Source organism: Teleopsis dalmanni, chromosome 1 (genome assembly GCF_002237135.1).
Source record: "Teleopsis dalmanni isolate 2A chromosome 1, ASM223713v2, whole genome shotgun sequence".
Lineage (NCBI taxonomy): Eukaryota > Metazoa > Arthropoda > Insecta > Diptera > Diopsidae > Teleopsis > Teleopsis dalmanni.
The window spans coordinates 185,375,478-185,393,843 of record NC_051846.1 but is presented as its reverse complement, the minus strand read 5'-3'; the positions used below and the strand labels follow the sequence as shown (position 1 = coordinate 185,393,843).

The 18,366-nt window shown below is 23.2% G+C and overlaps 1 protein-coding gene across 1 annotated transcript; it reads left to right on the top strand.

Annotated features, from left to right (window-relative positions):
• Positions 1-266: 266 nt before the first annotated feature.
• Positions 267-18,027, top strand: LOC119670696 (17-beta-hydroxysteroid dehydrogenase 13). The gene is made up of 5 exons (XM_038081076.1): positions 267-436; positions 16,690-16,989; positions 17,081-17,258; positions 17,420-17,602; positions 17,669-18,027. The coding sequence occupies exons 1-5, from the start codon at positions 414-416 to the stop codon at positions 17,927-17,929; spliced, it is 945 nt and encodes a 314-aa protein (XP_037937004.1). The 5' UTR covers positions 267-413; the 3' UTR covers positions 17,930-18,027.
• The last annotated feature ends 339 nt before the right edge of the window (positions 18,028-18,366 follow it).

Genomic DNA, 18,366 nt, shown 5'->3' with positions numbered 1-18,366 from the left:
TAATTTCTAAAATGTTTGTGAGTAATTATAGTTAAAATTATCTCTCTACACTCATAAATGTTTATATCAATATAATAAATTTCGACCAAGACCAAAGCATTATCAGAAAAATAATAGAATATATATAATGAAGACAACAACAAAACTAATGGCGTTAAGTTAGCCGATAACGTCAGCGCAGCTGCTACGTTTTGTATTTGCTGCTCTTGTGCTTAGATGAAAATTTTGTTTTTTCAGTTTTCATAGTCTGTCGGCCGGTAACGGTTTAGCTGCGAATTTTGTGGCGGGTAAGCGACGTGCGCATATCCTGATCGAGTAATACTTATAAGGAAGGATTTTTGAATATTTTTTAATATTGAATTTTAAGTGGTAAATTTTTTAATTGACACAAAAAACAAGTATTCACAATAAAAATGGCAGAAACAAGACAACAGAGGTGAGTTTAAAAAATATATATAATATTTAATAATCAACATTTTATAAATATAATATTTAAGATTTATTTAAAATTAAAAAAAAAATTATATGTGAAAAAAATTTATAATATAAAATAATCAGCACTTTTATATAAACAATATTTATGCTTATAATAAAATATTATAATATATAAAATATTATATGTTCAATATGAAATTAAAAAAAAAGGAAGAAATTATATGTGAAAAAAATTTATAATATAAAATAATTAGCATTTTTATATGAACAATATTTATGCTTATAATAATATATTATAATATATAAAATATTATATATTCTAAATAAAAAAAAGAAGAAATTATATGTGAAAGAAACTTATAATATAAAATAATCAGCTTTTTTATATAAACAATATTTAAATTTCATATAAAATTAAAAAAAATAAATATATGTGAAAAAAAAATTTATAATATAAAATAACCAACATTTATATATATGCAATATCTAATGTTCATTTAAAATCAAAAAAAAAAAAAATTATATGTGAAAATGTTCAGCTGTTGCTTATCGAAAGGTACTCTTCAATTAAAACCACAAAATATTTTCAACTCATTTAATATGTAAAACCAACCAACGAACGTGTTGTGGATTAGCCATAAAATATTAATGATGTAATTAATACAGAGTGGCATAATTTCAAATCAATTCTAATAAAACGGGAAACAGTTAATATTTAATCAATATATATATATTTTAATATAAAACTTAAGAGAAATATTAAATAAATTTTAATAGCTCATGTCACACTTGTGTAAAATAGACGATTAAAATTAAATTTTATAACTATTTTCGCGTAGTTTAATAAGTTTATTGATTGAAATTTTACTCATGCTTTGATGCTGTTGAAAAGTTGACAAAACCAATACAATACAATAATTTATGAACACCAAAATAAAAATAATATTACTTCTCAATATGTTTTATTTTGTTTTCCTACACACGCACCACCAAGCAAAGTTCATGTATACAAATTTTCAATCTGCAGACTTCATCAAGTGTAGCAAGCATTAAAAATTTAAGCACCAAAATTAATCCTTAAAAGTTACTTAAGTGTGGCATGTGTCTTTAGTCAATACAAAAGTCATAATATTTTTGTATAATTTTTTTGTATAAAGTCTTCAATAAATTTTATGTATTTAAATTCTAGTAAGGGGAATGTACCTAATTGATTAATTTATTGTGAGAGAAAATAAGACTATAAGACGATTTAACGTTGTGACCATGAATTGGTTACTTGTGCTCTTTGTAAATTTAAGTCGTTGTGTTATGTTTACGAGAAAGTGGACGAATTTCTCAAGTTTAGTTCCCTTCAAGTGTGTTTTTAATCACTTATGTTTTCCAATGAGCAATTACTTAGCGCAGCCTAAAGTTAAGCAATTGCTGGTTAAATATTTTATTGTCTCTTCTGAATTTTAATCTCCTCCTAGTCTATTTCCATTTCTTTTTAGTATAAAAATCTTTCTAGTGGAACTAAGCTAAAGCTAAGAATTTCACAATTAAGTGCTTTATTGCCTCCTTTAAGTTCCTTTTCTTTTCTTTTCTTTTCTTTTCTTTTCAATCCCTTTCTAGATTGTTTCTACTAAGCTAAATCTAGGCATTTGCCTATTAAATGCTTCTTCATTTTCACAGCAGATTTGCATTCGTTGGACTTAGAGATATCTATTTTGTGCAGATGGTAATTGCAGTTTTGATACTCTTTGGTATTGCAAATTATTTATGACGTCTTGTATTATTATATTATTATGATCAAAAGCTTAGAACACATTTTTGGTGTATATGCAACTCTTGGTAGATAAAGGTTCCACTACTTAGATTGTGTTTTTATGTTTTCGTTTATACTATAATACAACAAACCCCTAAGTGTGCAAAAAATTTATGAAAACCCTTAATAGCAGAACGTTTAACAATATTATTTTCCTGTTTTAATTCTTAGTCTATGTTCTCAGTCTATGTTATACATAGACTTAGTCTATTTGGTCGTATGGTGCGTACTTATAAATTTAAAATAGAATTTGCATTAAAAATTTTTAATAACTAATTAATCAATAAATTAACATTCTAAACTGTAATTATATATTTTGATTTTGTAATAATAAATTGATTTTTTTCATTATATGTAAAAATTTATAATTATTAAGACTACTGATATTTTTTTTCTTTAAGCTTTCTTTACGCTAAATATTTAATAAAAGTGGCTAATAGTTTTTTTATGATAATATAATAATTTATAATACGAGTATCAAGACTGCTTTACATACTACATTCAAACAAGATTATTATCAAAATTTTCCCCACGTAACATTCCAACAAATTACATACAATGTATGTGAGGTATCACATTTACTTGTTTTTCATTAATTAAATTATATTAAAAATATTTAATCCAGTACAGGTTTAATTAAGATATACATTACATTACGTACTATATGACGTGTGCTAATATTTAATGAGCTCTAAAGCCAATTACAGCGATTTTTTAACATATAAGTCCTGTATTCCTATAACAAAGTAATTTGATATATCCTTAATGAATTTAATTTAAAAAGTAAAAAGTATATTTCTTGTATTTCCATTAACTAATGCAATCTAACTAATCAAATCTAAAAGCTAATATTGTAACATATTTCAAATGCAAGAATTAATTAATTTTATAAAAATTATATTTATATTATACTATATGAATTAAGTAGGACTCTAACTGACATTACCAAAGACGCCAGATCTATAGGTAATATTCAATGCCAACTAATTCAAATATTTTAATTGATCAAATCAAGAATTAAAGATTATTGAATGTTCTAATTTCAAATATTGATTAAACATTTTTCTATTATTTTTATATATTTTATATTTATATCACTATATCATGTCTTATAACAGTAATAAAGACGTTATTAAAAGTTATTTCCAAATACAGTATAAAATCACATAATATATTTGTAGTAATAATGAATTAATGATATTAAAACATTTAACTGAAAGTTGAACGATTAAAAAAATATATATATTTTTAAACAATCAAATAATTATTATTTATATAATTACTTTATTAAAAATAAAATAAAATTGATAATATATTTAGATTAAAATCTTATTGAATAAATATTTTTTATAAATTTAAAATATAACCATATATAAAGAATTTTAATATAAAATGTATTAATATAATATATATATAGCATATATATGATATATTATAATGCTATAATATGTAATACATATGTATTAATAAGCCATTTAAAATTTAATTTGTTAAAATAAATTTTAATTTGTTTAAATAATTTGTTTAAATTAAATATGCTTAATTCTTATAAAGTACAATTTAATTACAGAAATTATATTAATGTGTCTTAATAATTAAATAAAAAATATTTTAAATAAAATTAAAATATAATGATTTTTATTATTTATTTTTCACTTTTATTTTAAATAATATATTATATATCAATTATTAATTAAATAAATAATATGTAAAAATAAATTAGGATATATCAACGCAAAATTTAAAATTAAATCAATAACATTTTTGTTTTTTGTTTATTTTTATTATTATTAATAAAGATATTATTAAATATAACTATTAATAATAAAACATAGTAACATTTTTAGTGAAATATAATAAAACTTATTCAATAAATGTTTTCCATAAATACAAAAATATTACACAATGTTATTGTAATAATAAATAAAAGAAAACAAAATAAAAATTAATTTTTAAAAATTATTAATAACGATAAAAAAAATGATTTTTGCAAGTAAAAAGTAAGAATACAAAATAGATTTAACCTATTGCTTCTAAACTAATATAGTATCGTTATTAACACAAACTTAAATTAAATAAAATATATATATCCGGTCTTGAGAAATGAATAATATACTATAATAATATAATAATAACGTTATAAATCAATAGAAAAATATATTTCAAAAAATAATAACTCATCTGAAGTAAATACATTTTTTATAACAAAGTAAATTAATAATATAAAATTATATTTTTATTAATTTTTTTAGTATGACTTTCAATATAGTATAACTATACTATAACATATAATTTTCATAATTGCTTTTGGTTGTTTTTAATACTAACAAATTGTATGTTAGTAACAATTATAACATACATTTCTTATATCATACAAGTATCTATTAAAAATGAAATAAAATACTTAATAAATAATTAAAATTAATTATTTTAATAATTAAAATTAATTATTTATTTCTTAAGGATCGCAAAAAATTAATACGACACATTTTAATTAGTAATATTAAATACATAATATAGTCAAATGCAATTTATTGAAAGTTTTAAATGATCATATGAAAGATCATATGACCTTTTGTTCAAAACACTTTTTTTAATGTAGATTGTCTAAACTATGTTCAAAGTATACATATATAATTGTCTTTACTGAATGTAAGTTATAACATTTAGCAAGAAATGCTAGTTAGTGATTTTTCCTACTTTGAACTTAGAGATTTATACATATCTATATTCCATTCAGATTTTAATGTTAGCTTTATGCAATTAATTTATTTAAAAAATTTTTCTAAAACTCCAACTAAGCATTATAATATATATTTATTTAAATTTTCAATATATATTTAAATACATATTTTTGATATAGTATATTGATTTTTGATCGTATATGGCCAATTATATAATAAGCTGGGTATTATCGTATATAGCAAATTTCATAAGCTTTAATTATCTCGCTATACAATGTCTAAAAATTTATAGTTTATTCAGTAAAAACCTATCATACGAGACGTTCGTAAACCTAAATATGAAGATATATAAAACTATTTTTTGGAATATTTTTTTACACTTTTCTCATATAATAATATAAAACATTTGAAAAAAAATTTTAATTGTATAGATTCATTTCTTAAATTCTTTAATATATATAAAATATATTTATTGATTTACCACAACATGTCATAAGTAAATATGATCAGTGATACGAAATTGATCCACCGTTACTTATGCGATCTATATCGTATTACTACTTTATATTAATAATATTAATGAATTTATGACCGTAGCTGTGTTGTACATAGTGATTATAACTACACTATTGATCTCAGACTTTTAATGTATAATAAATTGCATTCGTTTTAACATGAAATATTATTTAACTATTTCCAACTAATTATATCTAATCTGTAAAGTGGAATAATTATTAGTTTGGTTGATTCATGTTAAAAATTTAAATATTCAAATTAGAATTTCAATCTTTGTGAACTTAAAAAATAAATTTAAATAAATATTTAGTTGTAAAATGTTGCAAAAGTAATTAAATATTTTTAGAATAACATATTTATTAAATTAATGTAATTAGTATTATATATAATATAAAACATTTACTTATGAATATTTATTACAATAACCAGTTAGCTATAATTGCTAATATGGTACATATTCATAAAAGAATATTCATTATATTATAATATGCATATGTTTAAGACAAAACTAGTATAGAAATAATAGAGAACCCTATATGTAATCTGAAGACGAACAAGTAAAAAGAATAGTAAATAACGAACCCTATGAACCAAGTCTATATAACAAGTCCTAACGTAATCTAAAAGGTAAATAAATGACTCGACTCTTTAAGATTTACCTGACAAGTTCCTAAGTGGTTTTTTTTTTGTTTCCGATGGTGATATTATTACCACGAGAAAACCCTATTGAGCCTATTCGGCCATTAAAGAAAATGTGTAAAAGGCCATATATATATTAACCTACCAAAAAAGGTTTAGAATATCTAGTCAAGTGCTGATATAGTTATATTTTATTCCTACTTTAATCTTTTACAAAATGGATTTCTATTGATTGATGTCTTGTGTATGTTTTTTAATCGTTCCTGGTAATTAAACTTAAGACCGCTATTAAATATACAACTAATAATTAATATTGATAACTCACTCGGAATTGTTAACAAAATAATTTATGAATTCTATTCGAGCAATATTTATATCATTTATATATAAAATATACTGAATTAATGTAGTTGGTATATTGAAAAATAACTTATATTTTACAAAAATATTATTTATGACTTGAACAACTTATAATTATCATTTAAATGATATACTTACAAAACAAAGATTAAAATTAACTATAATTATTAACTTGAGCAAGTACTTTGTACAGGTAATTCACTGATAGAATTACATATTTAAAATATAATGAAAAGGAGCCAATTTAAAATAAACTTACTATTTTAATTATAAACAAAAATAAAGTTGCATTATAGTTAAAAAGTTAAAGGTTAAGTTAAAAAGTTAAAAAGCTAAAAATCAAATCTATAAAAATTATTGTACTCATTATTGTGTATATAATTATTGTATATTTAATGTATTGTACTAAAAAATATATATAATGTAGTAAAACATATTTTTATTATTAAAAATTTAATTTATATCTTTAATATAATATTCAAAAATAAATTAATAATAAATGATCAGTTTGGCTAAAATGTTTTTCAAGTGATAATCGGGGCTATCCTAATCTCAGAACAATATGTCTTCGCTTTTTGCAAGAATACCATATTTAGTTGCCCATTGAGATCGACGGATAGTAGTACTGATACTGATCCTAATGATTTGAGACAATGGTATATATTTTTATTTAATTTGTACTGATACTTGATTGTTTCTATGTTCTACATTAGTCATATAGGCATAATGGCACAGTCATATAGACTGTGTGTACCAGATCAAATTCTAAAATTTTTCTAAGATTTTTTTTTTGTAATTATTGTTTTTATTAATTTTTTATTTTATTTATTGTAATATTAAAATACAAATTGATTTTTAAATAATAATTTCTAATAAATATTATTCTATTTTATTATTTACAAAATAAATTAAACTCTTCTCTATATATTTATATATATAAAATATATAGTTATTTTTTATTGTAGAACTTATTTATTTATTTAATTAACTACTTACAATTATTTATATATAAAAAGTACGACGGAAATTTGATTAACATCATGCGTCACCAACTGCATTGACTAGTTCTAGCTATACCCACTCTTTTTTTCCCAATCGGTCTCAGAATAATCATCTATCTCAAATAATTCCCTTCTTAACGTTTATATTAATAAATTTATGATTTAACATAAATAAACAGAATATGGTATAAAATGTTACTACCTAGTAACTGTCTAGTTTCTTGAATGGTAACTATTAAATACTTTTAAATTCCTACTTATAATTAAGATACATTATTCACTTGTAAATTTTTATTACACTTAGCCATGATTAAATCAGAAAAATTTACTGTTATTATCGAATGTTTTACGCTTAGTACATTTAATAATGAATAATTCATAAATACTTCTGCCTTTCTTACAAATTAAGATAACATTTTATTAAATGTTACTTAAAACAATCAAAAAAAATTTTTCATTTTTGCTATCTATAGTAAAGTCGATAACCAAAGATAGAGTATTGAAATTGTTTGATTCTTTGAATGTTTATATTAATACTGCATTACACACTTTTAAAGCAGATATAATCTATGTTTTGTCAGGCAGACATTCTTGAGTTTACATCATCGTCATTCTCATCCGTGACTATACAGTCCATGTAGAACCTAAGCCTGTTTAGTAACATACCTCCATTCTTCTCTGTTTAATGCTTTTGTTTTCCAAATCCTTACGTTAAGTTCTTTTAAATTCTGCTGCACATTGTCTTTCCATCGTTATCTTGGTCGCCCTCTTTTTTTACTGGTTCCTACTTCGTTCTCATTCTAATCACATATATTCTGGACTTCACGGTTAACCTTTATATAATCACCACAATAACTGAATAATATATTTGAATGGAAATGGATCATGTAAATGACCACACCAAATGTTAATTAAAGTGGTTTAGACGCTAACTCATGCTCTATCACAAACTAGAATTTTAAAAATATATTATTTAGAATGAAACGCTTATAGTTTTAAAATACAATTCTTTTACTTTAGGTATTACTTTTTTGAAACATAATTTCCAAAAATTTTGACAAAGGTTTATAGGATGAAACCTCAAGCCTAACATCAACTTTATTTTCTCCTTTTCCTTCATTTTGTTGCTGGTGTTCGAGTAAATACAGCAACTTTAATATTAGTTATTCAAATTAAATTAATATTTAAATATTAAAAATAATTTGTTTATTAAAAAATTCCAATAGATCTACTTACTACATTATTAGTAATATTTGAATATTATTTTTTAATTATATATTATTAAAAGCGAAAACTAATACTTAACCTATCTAAGTAAGAAATTTAAACTTCGCTCTAATATTTTAATATTATTTTTTAATTATATATTATTAAAATCGAAAACTAATACATAACCTAACTAAGTAGGAATTTTACTCTTTAATCTAATATTTTAATATTATTTTTTAATAGAGAGTTTTCGAAAATTAGTTTAATTTATTATTAAAATCTAAAACTAATAGTAAGATTATGAAAATAACTAAAATTGTTACTTCTTCATACATTATTCATACATATACAATATATAAACAATTACTCATTCAAATATTGATCTGAAAACAGTCATAAATTAGAATATTTATAGAAAAAAATTATTAAGTAATATAGTTTATCAGGTTACATGTATCTACAAAGGCCATAATTTGAATTTTTTTTATTTTTAAAGTCATGCTTCAATGCATGTTCTGATATTTGAAAAAGTTCTGTTAGTAACAAACGACAGTATCTTATCAAAAAAAAATCCACACATTTGGAATTTCATACACATTTGAAAAACATTATACACATAATCTATTTATTTTGAAACTATTTAGAACTTCGGTAAACATATGTGTCTTATCAGTTTTACTTTCTGTTCGTAAAGATAACATCAATTTTTACTAGACTTTGGAATAAGTTCACCATATTTTTATAATTAAACACATATTGCAGGTTTAATATTTTTATATACTTTAATATGGTCTGATATTCTAATATTCTATAATCTTATAAACTGGATTATTGTTTGCGAAAAAAAAAAATTAATTTATGTATAAAAAATATAATTAATCTTTTAGAAATTTCTAAATAACTTTTTGAATTGAAATAATTCAAAATAATTTTATTATTTGTATATATAGTTATACTATAATTTCATATAAGAGTTCACCTGTAACATACTTAATAAATTTTAATTGGAATGAGTGAAAAATAATCAAAGAAATTTAAAAAAACTTTAATTTATTTTTATTTATTTTTATACCTATGTTTATAATTATAAAAATGATTTAATTATAATAAATTATAAAAAAAAATAAAAAAAATAAATTAAATTTTCCTTTAAAAAAATTACTTAATTAATAAAATTTTAATGATTTTTCACAAATTCCAATTAAAATTTATTGAGTTTAAGTATCATAGGTCAACTAAATTACAAATATTTTATCAAATAGCAACTTGCAATTAGATTATCAATTATTTATATCTAATTACTTACATGAATTATTAAAAATATATTTACGTACAGTACTGATATTAAGTCAACTCAATAATTATTCAAGTTAAACATTAGAACTGTATCTCATAGAGATACTCCATAGAGATATCAGAATTTTTGTGAGTTTATTTACTATTTCTAATGACAAAAAAATGTTGCATTATCTGATGTACCACTGTCCAACATAAGCTCAATGAAGATTTAATATACTAGGGATTAACTTTTTAGAAGATCGTAGACAGCTAAAATACTTCTCTTTAAAGAACATCTTAAACCTTATTAAAGGTTCTAGATGGTATTACACCTTACCATTTTAGTACAAGTGCACAATTGGCCCTCCAGCTTAAGAAAATCTTGGTATTGCAGGTCTATATTGACTTGAAGAGGTTTTCAGAAACCATAAGGTTGATATGAGCACTAATTTATATTATATAACATATTTACATTAACATACAAATGACAAATCGAATAAACTAATATTAATTAATTAAAAGACGAACAAATTCGAAAATTTAATGCAATATATATATATATATACCTATATATATATATATATATGTATAACCAATTTTTAAATAGAAACTATTTTTTATTTAATATTCAAAGTACGACTATTTATGGAAACATGTCTAACAATTTTGTTGTTGTTACTTTTTTTTTCTATATACTTTATTAAATTTGAATTATTAAAAACAAATTTTTATATTTTAATCCATTTATTAGTATATTTATTGAGTTCTATATATATTATCTATCGATATCATTTCAAATAAAGTTTTTGGATCTCTTTTTAAGACTTCAACTAGACCGCTAAACTTTTAAAATATATTAAATATATATTTTATTCCCAACAAATTGAATTATCAGAACATAAAATAATATATATATAAGCGCTGTTATGTTTAGTTTTTCTTTTCTATTTATAAATATATAATATATATTAGTAATTGGCTTATTACTGGGAACATTCAAATTGTTATCAGAAACGACTCATACACACATTTGTCTCAAATATTTGCCTTATAAAATATAAATATACTATCTATATATTATTTTTAAAAAAAGATGAGTTGAAAAGGTGACTTAAATTTTTTTGCATTATATATTACTTGTTATCATTTTATATATTTACAAATATTTATATCAATGAGAAAGAATACTGTTAGTCATCTACAAATATTTATATTACAATGTGTTGTACGTGATTTATTTGTATATATTATATATTTTATGCCTATTATTATTCATACAAAGTAAGGGACTAACGTAAGTCTGCTAATTTCATTCTAAAATTTAACAAAAATGTTAACAATTGCACATTTTATTCTAATTATTTTATCAAATAATATTTTTAAATATTTAAAATAAACAAATAAAAATTAATTTAGTATAAATTAGTATAAAAAGCACTAAAACACTAAACTAGTATTAAATAATACAAATATTTAGAATAAATGCATAAAAATGGCATTGTTTTCCTACAAGAGATTAAAATGCGTTCGGGTTATGAGAATATACACAACACCCATAAAATTAAGATAATTTCCTTAATTATAATTTAAATATATTGAAAATAAAGCAATAATTACATGTAATAATAAATATGTATATAATTCACTTACTCATTTTCAATTGAAATTAATTTGTTTTGAATATTTAATAGAATACTGTATAAGCTTCATGATTTGTTATTAAAACTTTAAGGAAGAAAAATAAAATACGTGAAAATATAGGAGTAGAATAGCAAAAGGCATTAATATTCGAAAAAACTTGTATAATGTAAATCTTGCTTTTAAAATTTAATTATTCAATTATAGAAATTAAATAACAATGGAATTATCATAACTAAGAATCACTAGCATATTTATTTATTATTAAGTAATAAGATTTTATTTTCAACTTTTTATTTATCGATCGGCCAGTATTGACGTCATACTGGACGTCCAGAATTACGCAAAATTTTATTAACTTTATAAAACATTATTTCATTTTAGAACAATAAGTTTGTTGTATATATATTTTATTTTATATATATACAAAAATATGTATTATCATTTTGGTTTTTGGATTGTATATATTTATATTATCAGAACCAGTAGTCAAAGCATAGTGGGTTCTATTGGCAATTCAACAGATATCTTTCATATACTTCATGTATTTTACTACAACATAGAATTAGACACAGTATTACCAGACCTTCTATATCTATCCAAATATCTATTTTCAAATAGGCCTATTTACTTCCGGAATGGATACAGTACTTAAATTCTAGCTAAATCGATCTTAGTAAGAAATTCCGTAGCACTACAACTGTCAAAAAAAATTATATTACTCTATATATGATTCACATACTCAGAAAAAAAATTTATTTAATTTAACCAGATTATAATTAAATCTCAGGACATAATATTACATGTTACTCTTTATATCTTCTTAACCTAATGAGCTAAATTTTTTTAATGAAATGATCAAATCAATTTAACTAGTATGTGGTTAGAGCACTGCCTGTTTCACTGTCATTTTTATGTTCGTTAGAATTAGTAACAGATATTCTAAAATTGGCAAAATCTAACTTGATAATTGGAGAGTCCACAATAAAAGAGAATAAAACTCTAGAGAATTTATCGATAACAATATTACAAGACTATTAAGGAATATAGCTTAAGTATTTCAGAAATATTTTAAAACACAGAACTACGAAAACTCTTACTAGATTTATATTAGACGTCATATAGTATGTTGATGCTTTTTGCGAATATAAGAAGTGCTTGAAGCTCTTCCTGTACCCGACTTTTCATATCCTCATAAACTTAATTGAGTATAGTTTTAAGAAGTTTCTGAATTGCTAAGTTAAAATGACAATATTTATGCTAATGTACTCAATATTATTGTTTTGTTATAAATTTATTTTTAAAAAGAGTTTTTCAATAAACTGTTGATTTTATTGTATATTGTGTTTTAAATTTTTTTAGTAAAACATTTTCATTATTATTCACATTACACAAAAAGTGCATTAGAGTCTAATGACAGATCATAAACTGAAAATTAATAAAAAAAATTAAAAGATTTAAACTTTGTTATTTAAAAGAAACAAGTAACACTAACTTAACTAATAAAAATCAAATTAAAAAAAAATGTTTATACTCATTAATGTAAATAGTGATCCCTTAGAGATTACCTAATAAAGATCACATTTTTATATGACCACTGCAAAAAATGTACACTAATAAAAAAGCAAGTAATAAAAAATGCATTTACATTCAATTAATAATAAGTATAATTTTTTTGTTAGATAATATATTTAATTAACATTATTTTAAATAAAGTCAAATAAAAGTCTCTCAAACCGGCTGTCATTTATTTCATTAACTATTTTTAATAATCTGTATAGTTCTATTCTAATTCTAATTCTAACAAAATGTGTATTCCACAAATTGTTGCAACTGAGTGATCTTTAACATTTTTTGTTATTTGTACAAATGTGTTTTCATTTTTAAAATTTAAATAAAATTAAATTTCACACTAAGCGGATTTACAGATCAGAGATAATGAGCGATCCAAAAAAACAAAAAAAAAAAAAAACATATATTGAACTTTGCCACACATTTTGGAATATATTTTTATATGAGATACATATATTTATTTTTATTTAAATTTAGACTTTATATCTATATTTTTATCTGTATATATGATGATAGATAGACAACACAATTCTATCTGACATGCGCTCACGCAATGTGAGAAATAAATTCAAATTTTTATCTCAACTATATAGAGTTCAAGTATTTTTAATTATAACCATTTGTAGTATAGTATATATATAAATAATTCTCTCTAAATTAACAAAATGTTTATGAATGTTTAAATTTAAAATTTTCATGCTCTAAAAAAATTTTCTATCGCGTAATAATTAAAAACAATTAAAAAGCAAGCTTTGAGTTTGACGATGCTTCAATGTACTTCACCCAGATCGTTTTTTTTTTTGCTATATACATATACATATATATATATATATATTATACTCATTTCTGAAAACTATTTTTATGAGTATTATATTTTACAGCAAATCTATTTTATTCATTTATCGATTATATCCACCTGTATGGTATTGCACTTCTAAATATGTGACCAATATATGATTGTAATATAAAAATAGGTACCAATAGTCCCCTAAATGAAAAACTTTATGTAACCTATTTCTATGGTTTTGTCGAAACATCTTTTAGTTAAGGTTAGGGAAGCTTGCTGATGTGCGTGTGAAAGAACTTTAGTCAATTTTAATGTAATGTTCGACTTTTTTTGATCAATGATTAATTTATTTGATCAATGATCTAATTTTTTTGATCAATGTCTAATTTTTTCGATCATTCCGTTAAACCGACTTTTTAATGGTGGCCTTTAGATGTAATGAACTAATTTTTTTGTTCAATGATGTAATTTTTTTGATTAATGATCTAATTTTTTTGATCAATGATCTAATTTTTTAGATCTTAAAGTTAAATCAACTTTTTAATGGTGGTCTTTATATAATATTTTTATGTGAAGATGCCATTTTGTGTTATGTTCAGACTTAAGTACAGTTATTTTCATAGTTTTAAATTTCACTACCCTTAATATCATATATATAATATAATGTTATCATAGATGCAATATATAAATTCATACATTCATAAAGGAATTGCTTGTTTTTATTTCATTATTTATCAAGTAAAAAGTTTTTAATTAGGGAAATAATTTGAGTTCTTTCCTCACCTCTTCAGGATGTGTTGATGCTATAAAATTATGCGATATATCGTTTTTACTAGTTTAAACACATAATGTAAAAAAATTTTGGAATTGGTTTAAACGACATTTTAAATGTTTTATGTTTTAAACGCGTCTACTGATGTGAATCTGAAAAAAACACATAAATACATACTACCTATTTTTTACTTGTAATCATATTCTTCTTATTTGGCTATAGTCCAGTGTGTAGTGGTAAAATATTTCCGTTCCAAGGTTGCTGGCCTTGCGATCAACCTGGAGGGCCAGATCTCCTTATTTGCTACCCTGAAGATAGGATTAGTATGCAATATTTAGAGAATTTCCTTACAAGTATATGTTTTCAGGTTATATGTAAACAACAGGATGCCCCAGGGTAGGTGGGGTTGACAATTGAGAAGGTTAGGCTATATATTCGCATCACTCCTCCTTTGTAGCGCACGCTTTTAACCCTTACATCACTTTTTACTTCTAATATACGTTTTAAATTATTTATATTTTAATTTATTATAAATACTTTTTCATTCTAAATTAAAACTAAATGATTTTTTTACATTATTTTAATAAGTAACATAAGTAATATTGTAGTTTTGGTTTATAATCTAAACATTTTTATAGAACAACATTGATAAATTTAAAAATATTACTTGATATTACTTATCGTGAAAAATGCGTTCTCAGTTCAAACTTGAACTAAATTCTAATTTTATTATAATACTAAATAACCTTTTTGGATTTGTCGATTATGAAATAATAAAACGATAACACATTATCCGCTTGTACTTACAAATATATTTCAATAATTAATTATGTATCGTGGTAGTTTTTCAACAAGTATACCATATACCATATAAATTATATCTGTATGATAAGATAGAATAGAACCGAAAACAACAGCGTTCTGGTAAATATTTTGTGTTTACAACTGACCCTAACCGAAGAGAAAACATTTAGCCTTCTGATAAGATAACATTGAACTTGATTAAAAAATTTTGTTAAAAATATTTTCTTATATGTATATAGTGATTAAAAGAATTTATTAAAGATTCAATATTGATTAAATTATTATGTGTTTATATTTAAAAGAATTTGCTTAAAAAAGATTAATGCTCTTCAATCAACTACATCCATTTTGTTTAGGTCGTCTATTAGGATTTTGGCGTTTGTTAAGTCAGGGCTTAACTATGTTCAATTTTTTCTTGTTATGGGTCCCTACTATATTATCAATTATCTGGCTTTTCCTTGGTTTATATCTAACTACTTTCTTTTTGCCAAATGTACCATACAACTTTTTAAAACTTTATGGGCAGATGAATTTTCTACATAATTGCAATGCATATACCTAGTAAATATGTTCACAATAAAATTTATAGAAACGAAGTCTTTTTTTAAATAGTCAGACATTAATGAAAATTGTCTTCATAGCTTTCCTAAACTAGATACTGAGTTAAGTAAGTTAAACGATATATCGGGAGATGATTACTATTTGCAAGAAATTAATAAAAGCGCGTAAGAGCGTCCATTAAACAAATTGACCAAAATCGATGGCGTGAAGAAGACGTCTATCCCAAAAAAGTGTTCAATCATAGAAATCCAAATATCTCAAAAACAGTTTAAGGAGCTTAAGGAGCTTACTATCCTAAAAACTTTTAACCTTAAAACTTTTGCAAATGCTTTTTGTTAACCTTTCATGTACCTTACAAATATTATTCATCGAACATTCTATAAAGAAAGAGTTTTTCATCCCTTTTCCTACAATCCACCTTTGATGCAAGCTACCTACTACTGTTCTCTGGTGAAACAAGCAATATCACTCAAAGCGTCCGAGTAATAATAACAATGTTTATAAAATTATATTATTAAATTATAAAATTAAACTTTTTATATCCTTTTAAATATTTTTTTAATATATAAAATTCTTGATCTCTCTTAAAATTACTTAAAATCTCTAAATATATTTTCATTTACTTTTAGCTCCAACGGAATTGACCTTTACAGTGTTGTCGTCCTAGTTATTGACATTATTGTATTGCAAATCAAATTCTGGTTCACCTGTGTTCAATCAATCATTCAGGCATTCCTACCAAAAGAAGAGACTAATGTGCAAGGTGAAGCAGTTTTAGTCACAGGTACAGGCCATGGCATTGGTAAAGAATTAGCTTTGCAATATGGTAAACTTGGTGCTAAAGTTATTTGCTGGGATATTAACGAGAAGAACAATCAACAAACAGTTAAGGAAATTAAAGCTAGTGGTGGAAAAGCCTTCGCATACACGTAAGTCAAAAACTCTTTAAAAGAATTTCCATTCCAAGAAATTTAGTAGTATTATGAAGAATGATCACAACAATATTACCTATACTTACAGTTGCAATGTAATGAATCGTAATGATATCAACGAATTGGCTGACAAAATCAAAAAGGAACATGGATTCATTTCAATTATTGTCAATAATGCCGGTATTATGCCCTGCCATCCTCTCTTACAAACTACTGAGACTGAAATAAGAAATATGTTCGAAATCAATGTCATCGCACACTTCTGGGTATGTCTCTTAATATAACACACATTATACATAAATCGAACTATAAAAAAAATTCATTTTGAGAAACATAATTAAATACCCGATAATTAATATATGTTATACTATATATTATGTATATAAAGATACTATAAAGTAAATTTCTTATTCACGTATATTTACAGATCATTCAAGCCTTCTTACCAGAAATGATTGAAAGAAACCAAGGCAACATTGTCGCATTATCATCATGTGCTGGTCTTTTCGGCTTACCTAACTTAGTGCCATATTGCGGTACTAAATTCGCAGTACGCGGTATCATGTCTGCTTTAACTGAAGAACTCCGCCAAAATAATCCAAACAACAATGTAAATACTTTTTAATTATTGTATAATACACTGAATTAATAATTCTCTATATATTAACCCTTACAGATTAAATTGACTTCTATTTATCCTTACATGGTGGATACTGGTCTCTGTAAGAAACCACGTTATCGTTTCCCCAATTTAATGAAATTGGTAACACCAAGCGATGCTGCTGCCTCAATTATCAGTGCCCAACGTACTGGTCTTGAAGAAGCCAGTATACCACGCCATTTCGTTCATGTTGACAAAATTGGACGTCTTTTACCACGAAAGGCCATGCGTCTCGTTAACGACTTTTTGGACACAGGCGTTGATTCAGACTTGTAAATTCCTACAATAGTTTTATGCATTTAGTCATTTTGTTATTAATTAATTTTAATGTGAAATCATGTAGTTAAATTTGTTGTTAAGGACTGGGAGTTAATTTAATAAATATTTTTTATACCAAAAAATTACATATTAACTGTGGAAGTTTTATTAAATTTTTTTCACAGCCGTGAGCTGTATGAAGAACTATACTTTAAATATAAAATGGTCTGTTAGGCTAATATTCATAAACAGTAATACAAAAATAGCTCAAAAGTTAAATAATCTCTATTTATAGAAAAATTTTGTTCTTATATATAAAGTCCAGTTTTTTCCCAAAACCCTTACTTACTTGAAGAAGCCACATGGGCTGCACAGGAGTTACAGGGCTGCATTTTGAACAGATATCAGGAATAAATGAGTAGTTGTTGCAATTAGTAATGGAATAATAAGTATCT

Bases quoted from the DNA above. Each gene is read 5' to 3' on its own strand.
- LOC119670696 (XM_038081076.1), top strand. From the start codon at position 414: ATGGCAGAAACAAGACAACAGAG. The intron at 16,990-17,080 runs GTAAGTCAAAAA...CTATACTTACAG, and splicing joins GGAAAAGCCTTCGCATACAC to TTGCAATGTAATGAATCGTA. The intron at 17,259-17,419 runs GTATGTCTCTTA...GTATATTTACAG, and splicing joins ATGTCATCGCACACTTCTGG to ATCATTCAAGCCTTCTTACC.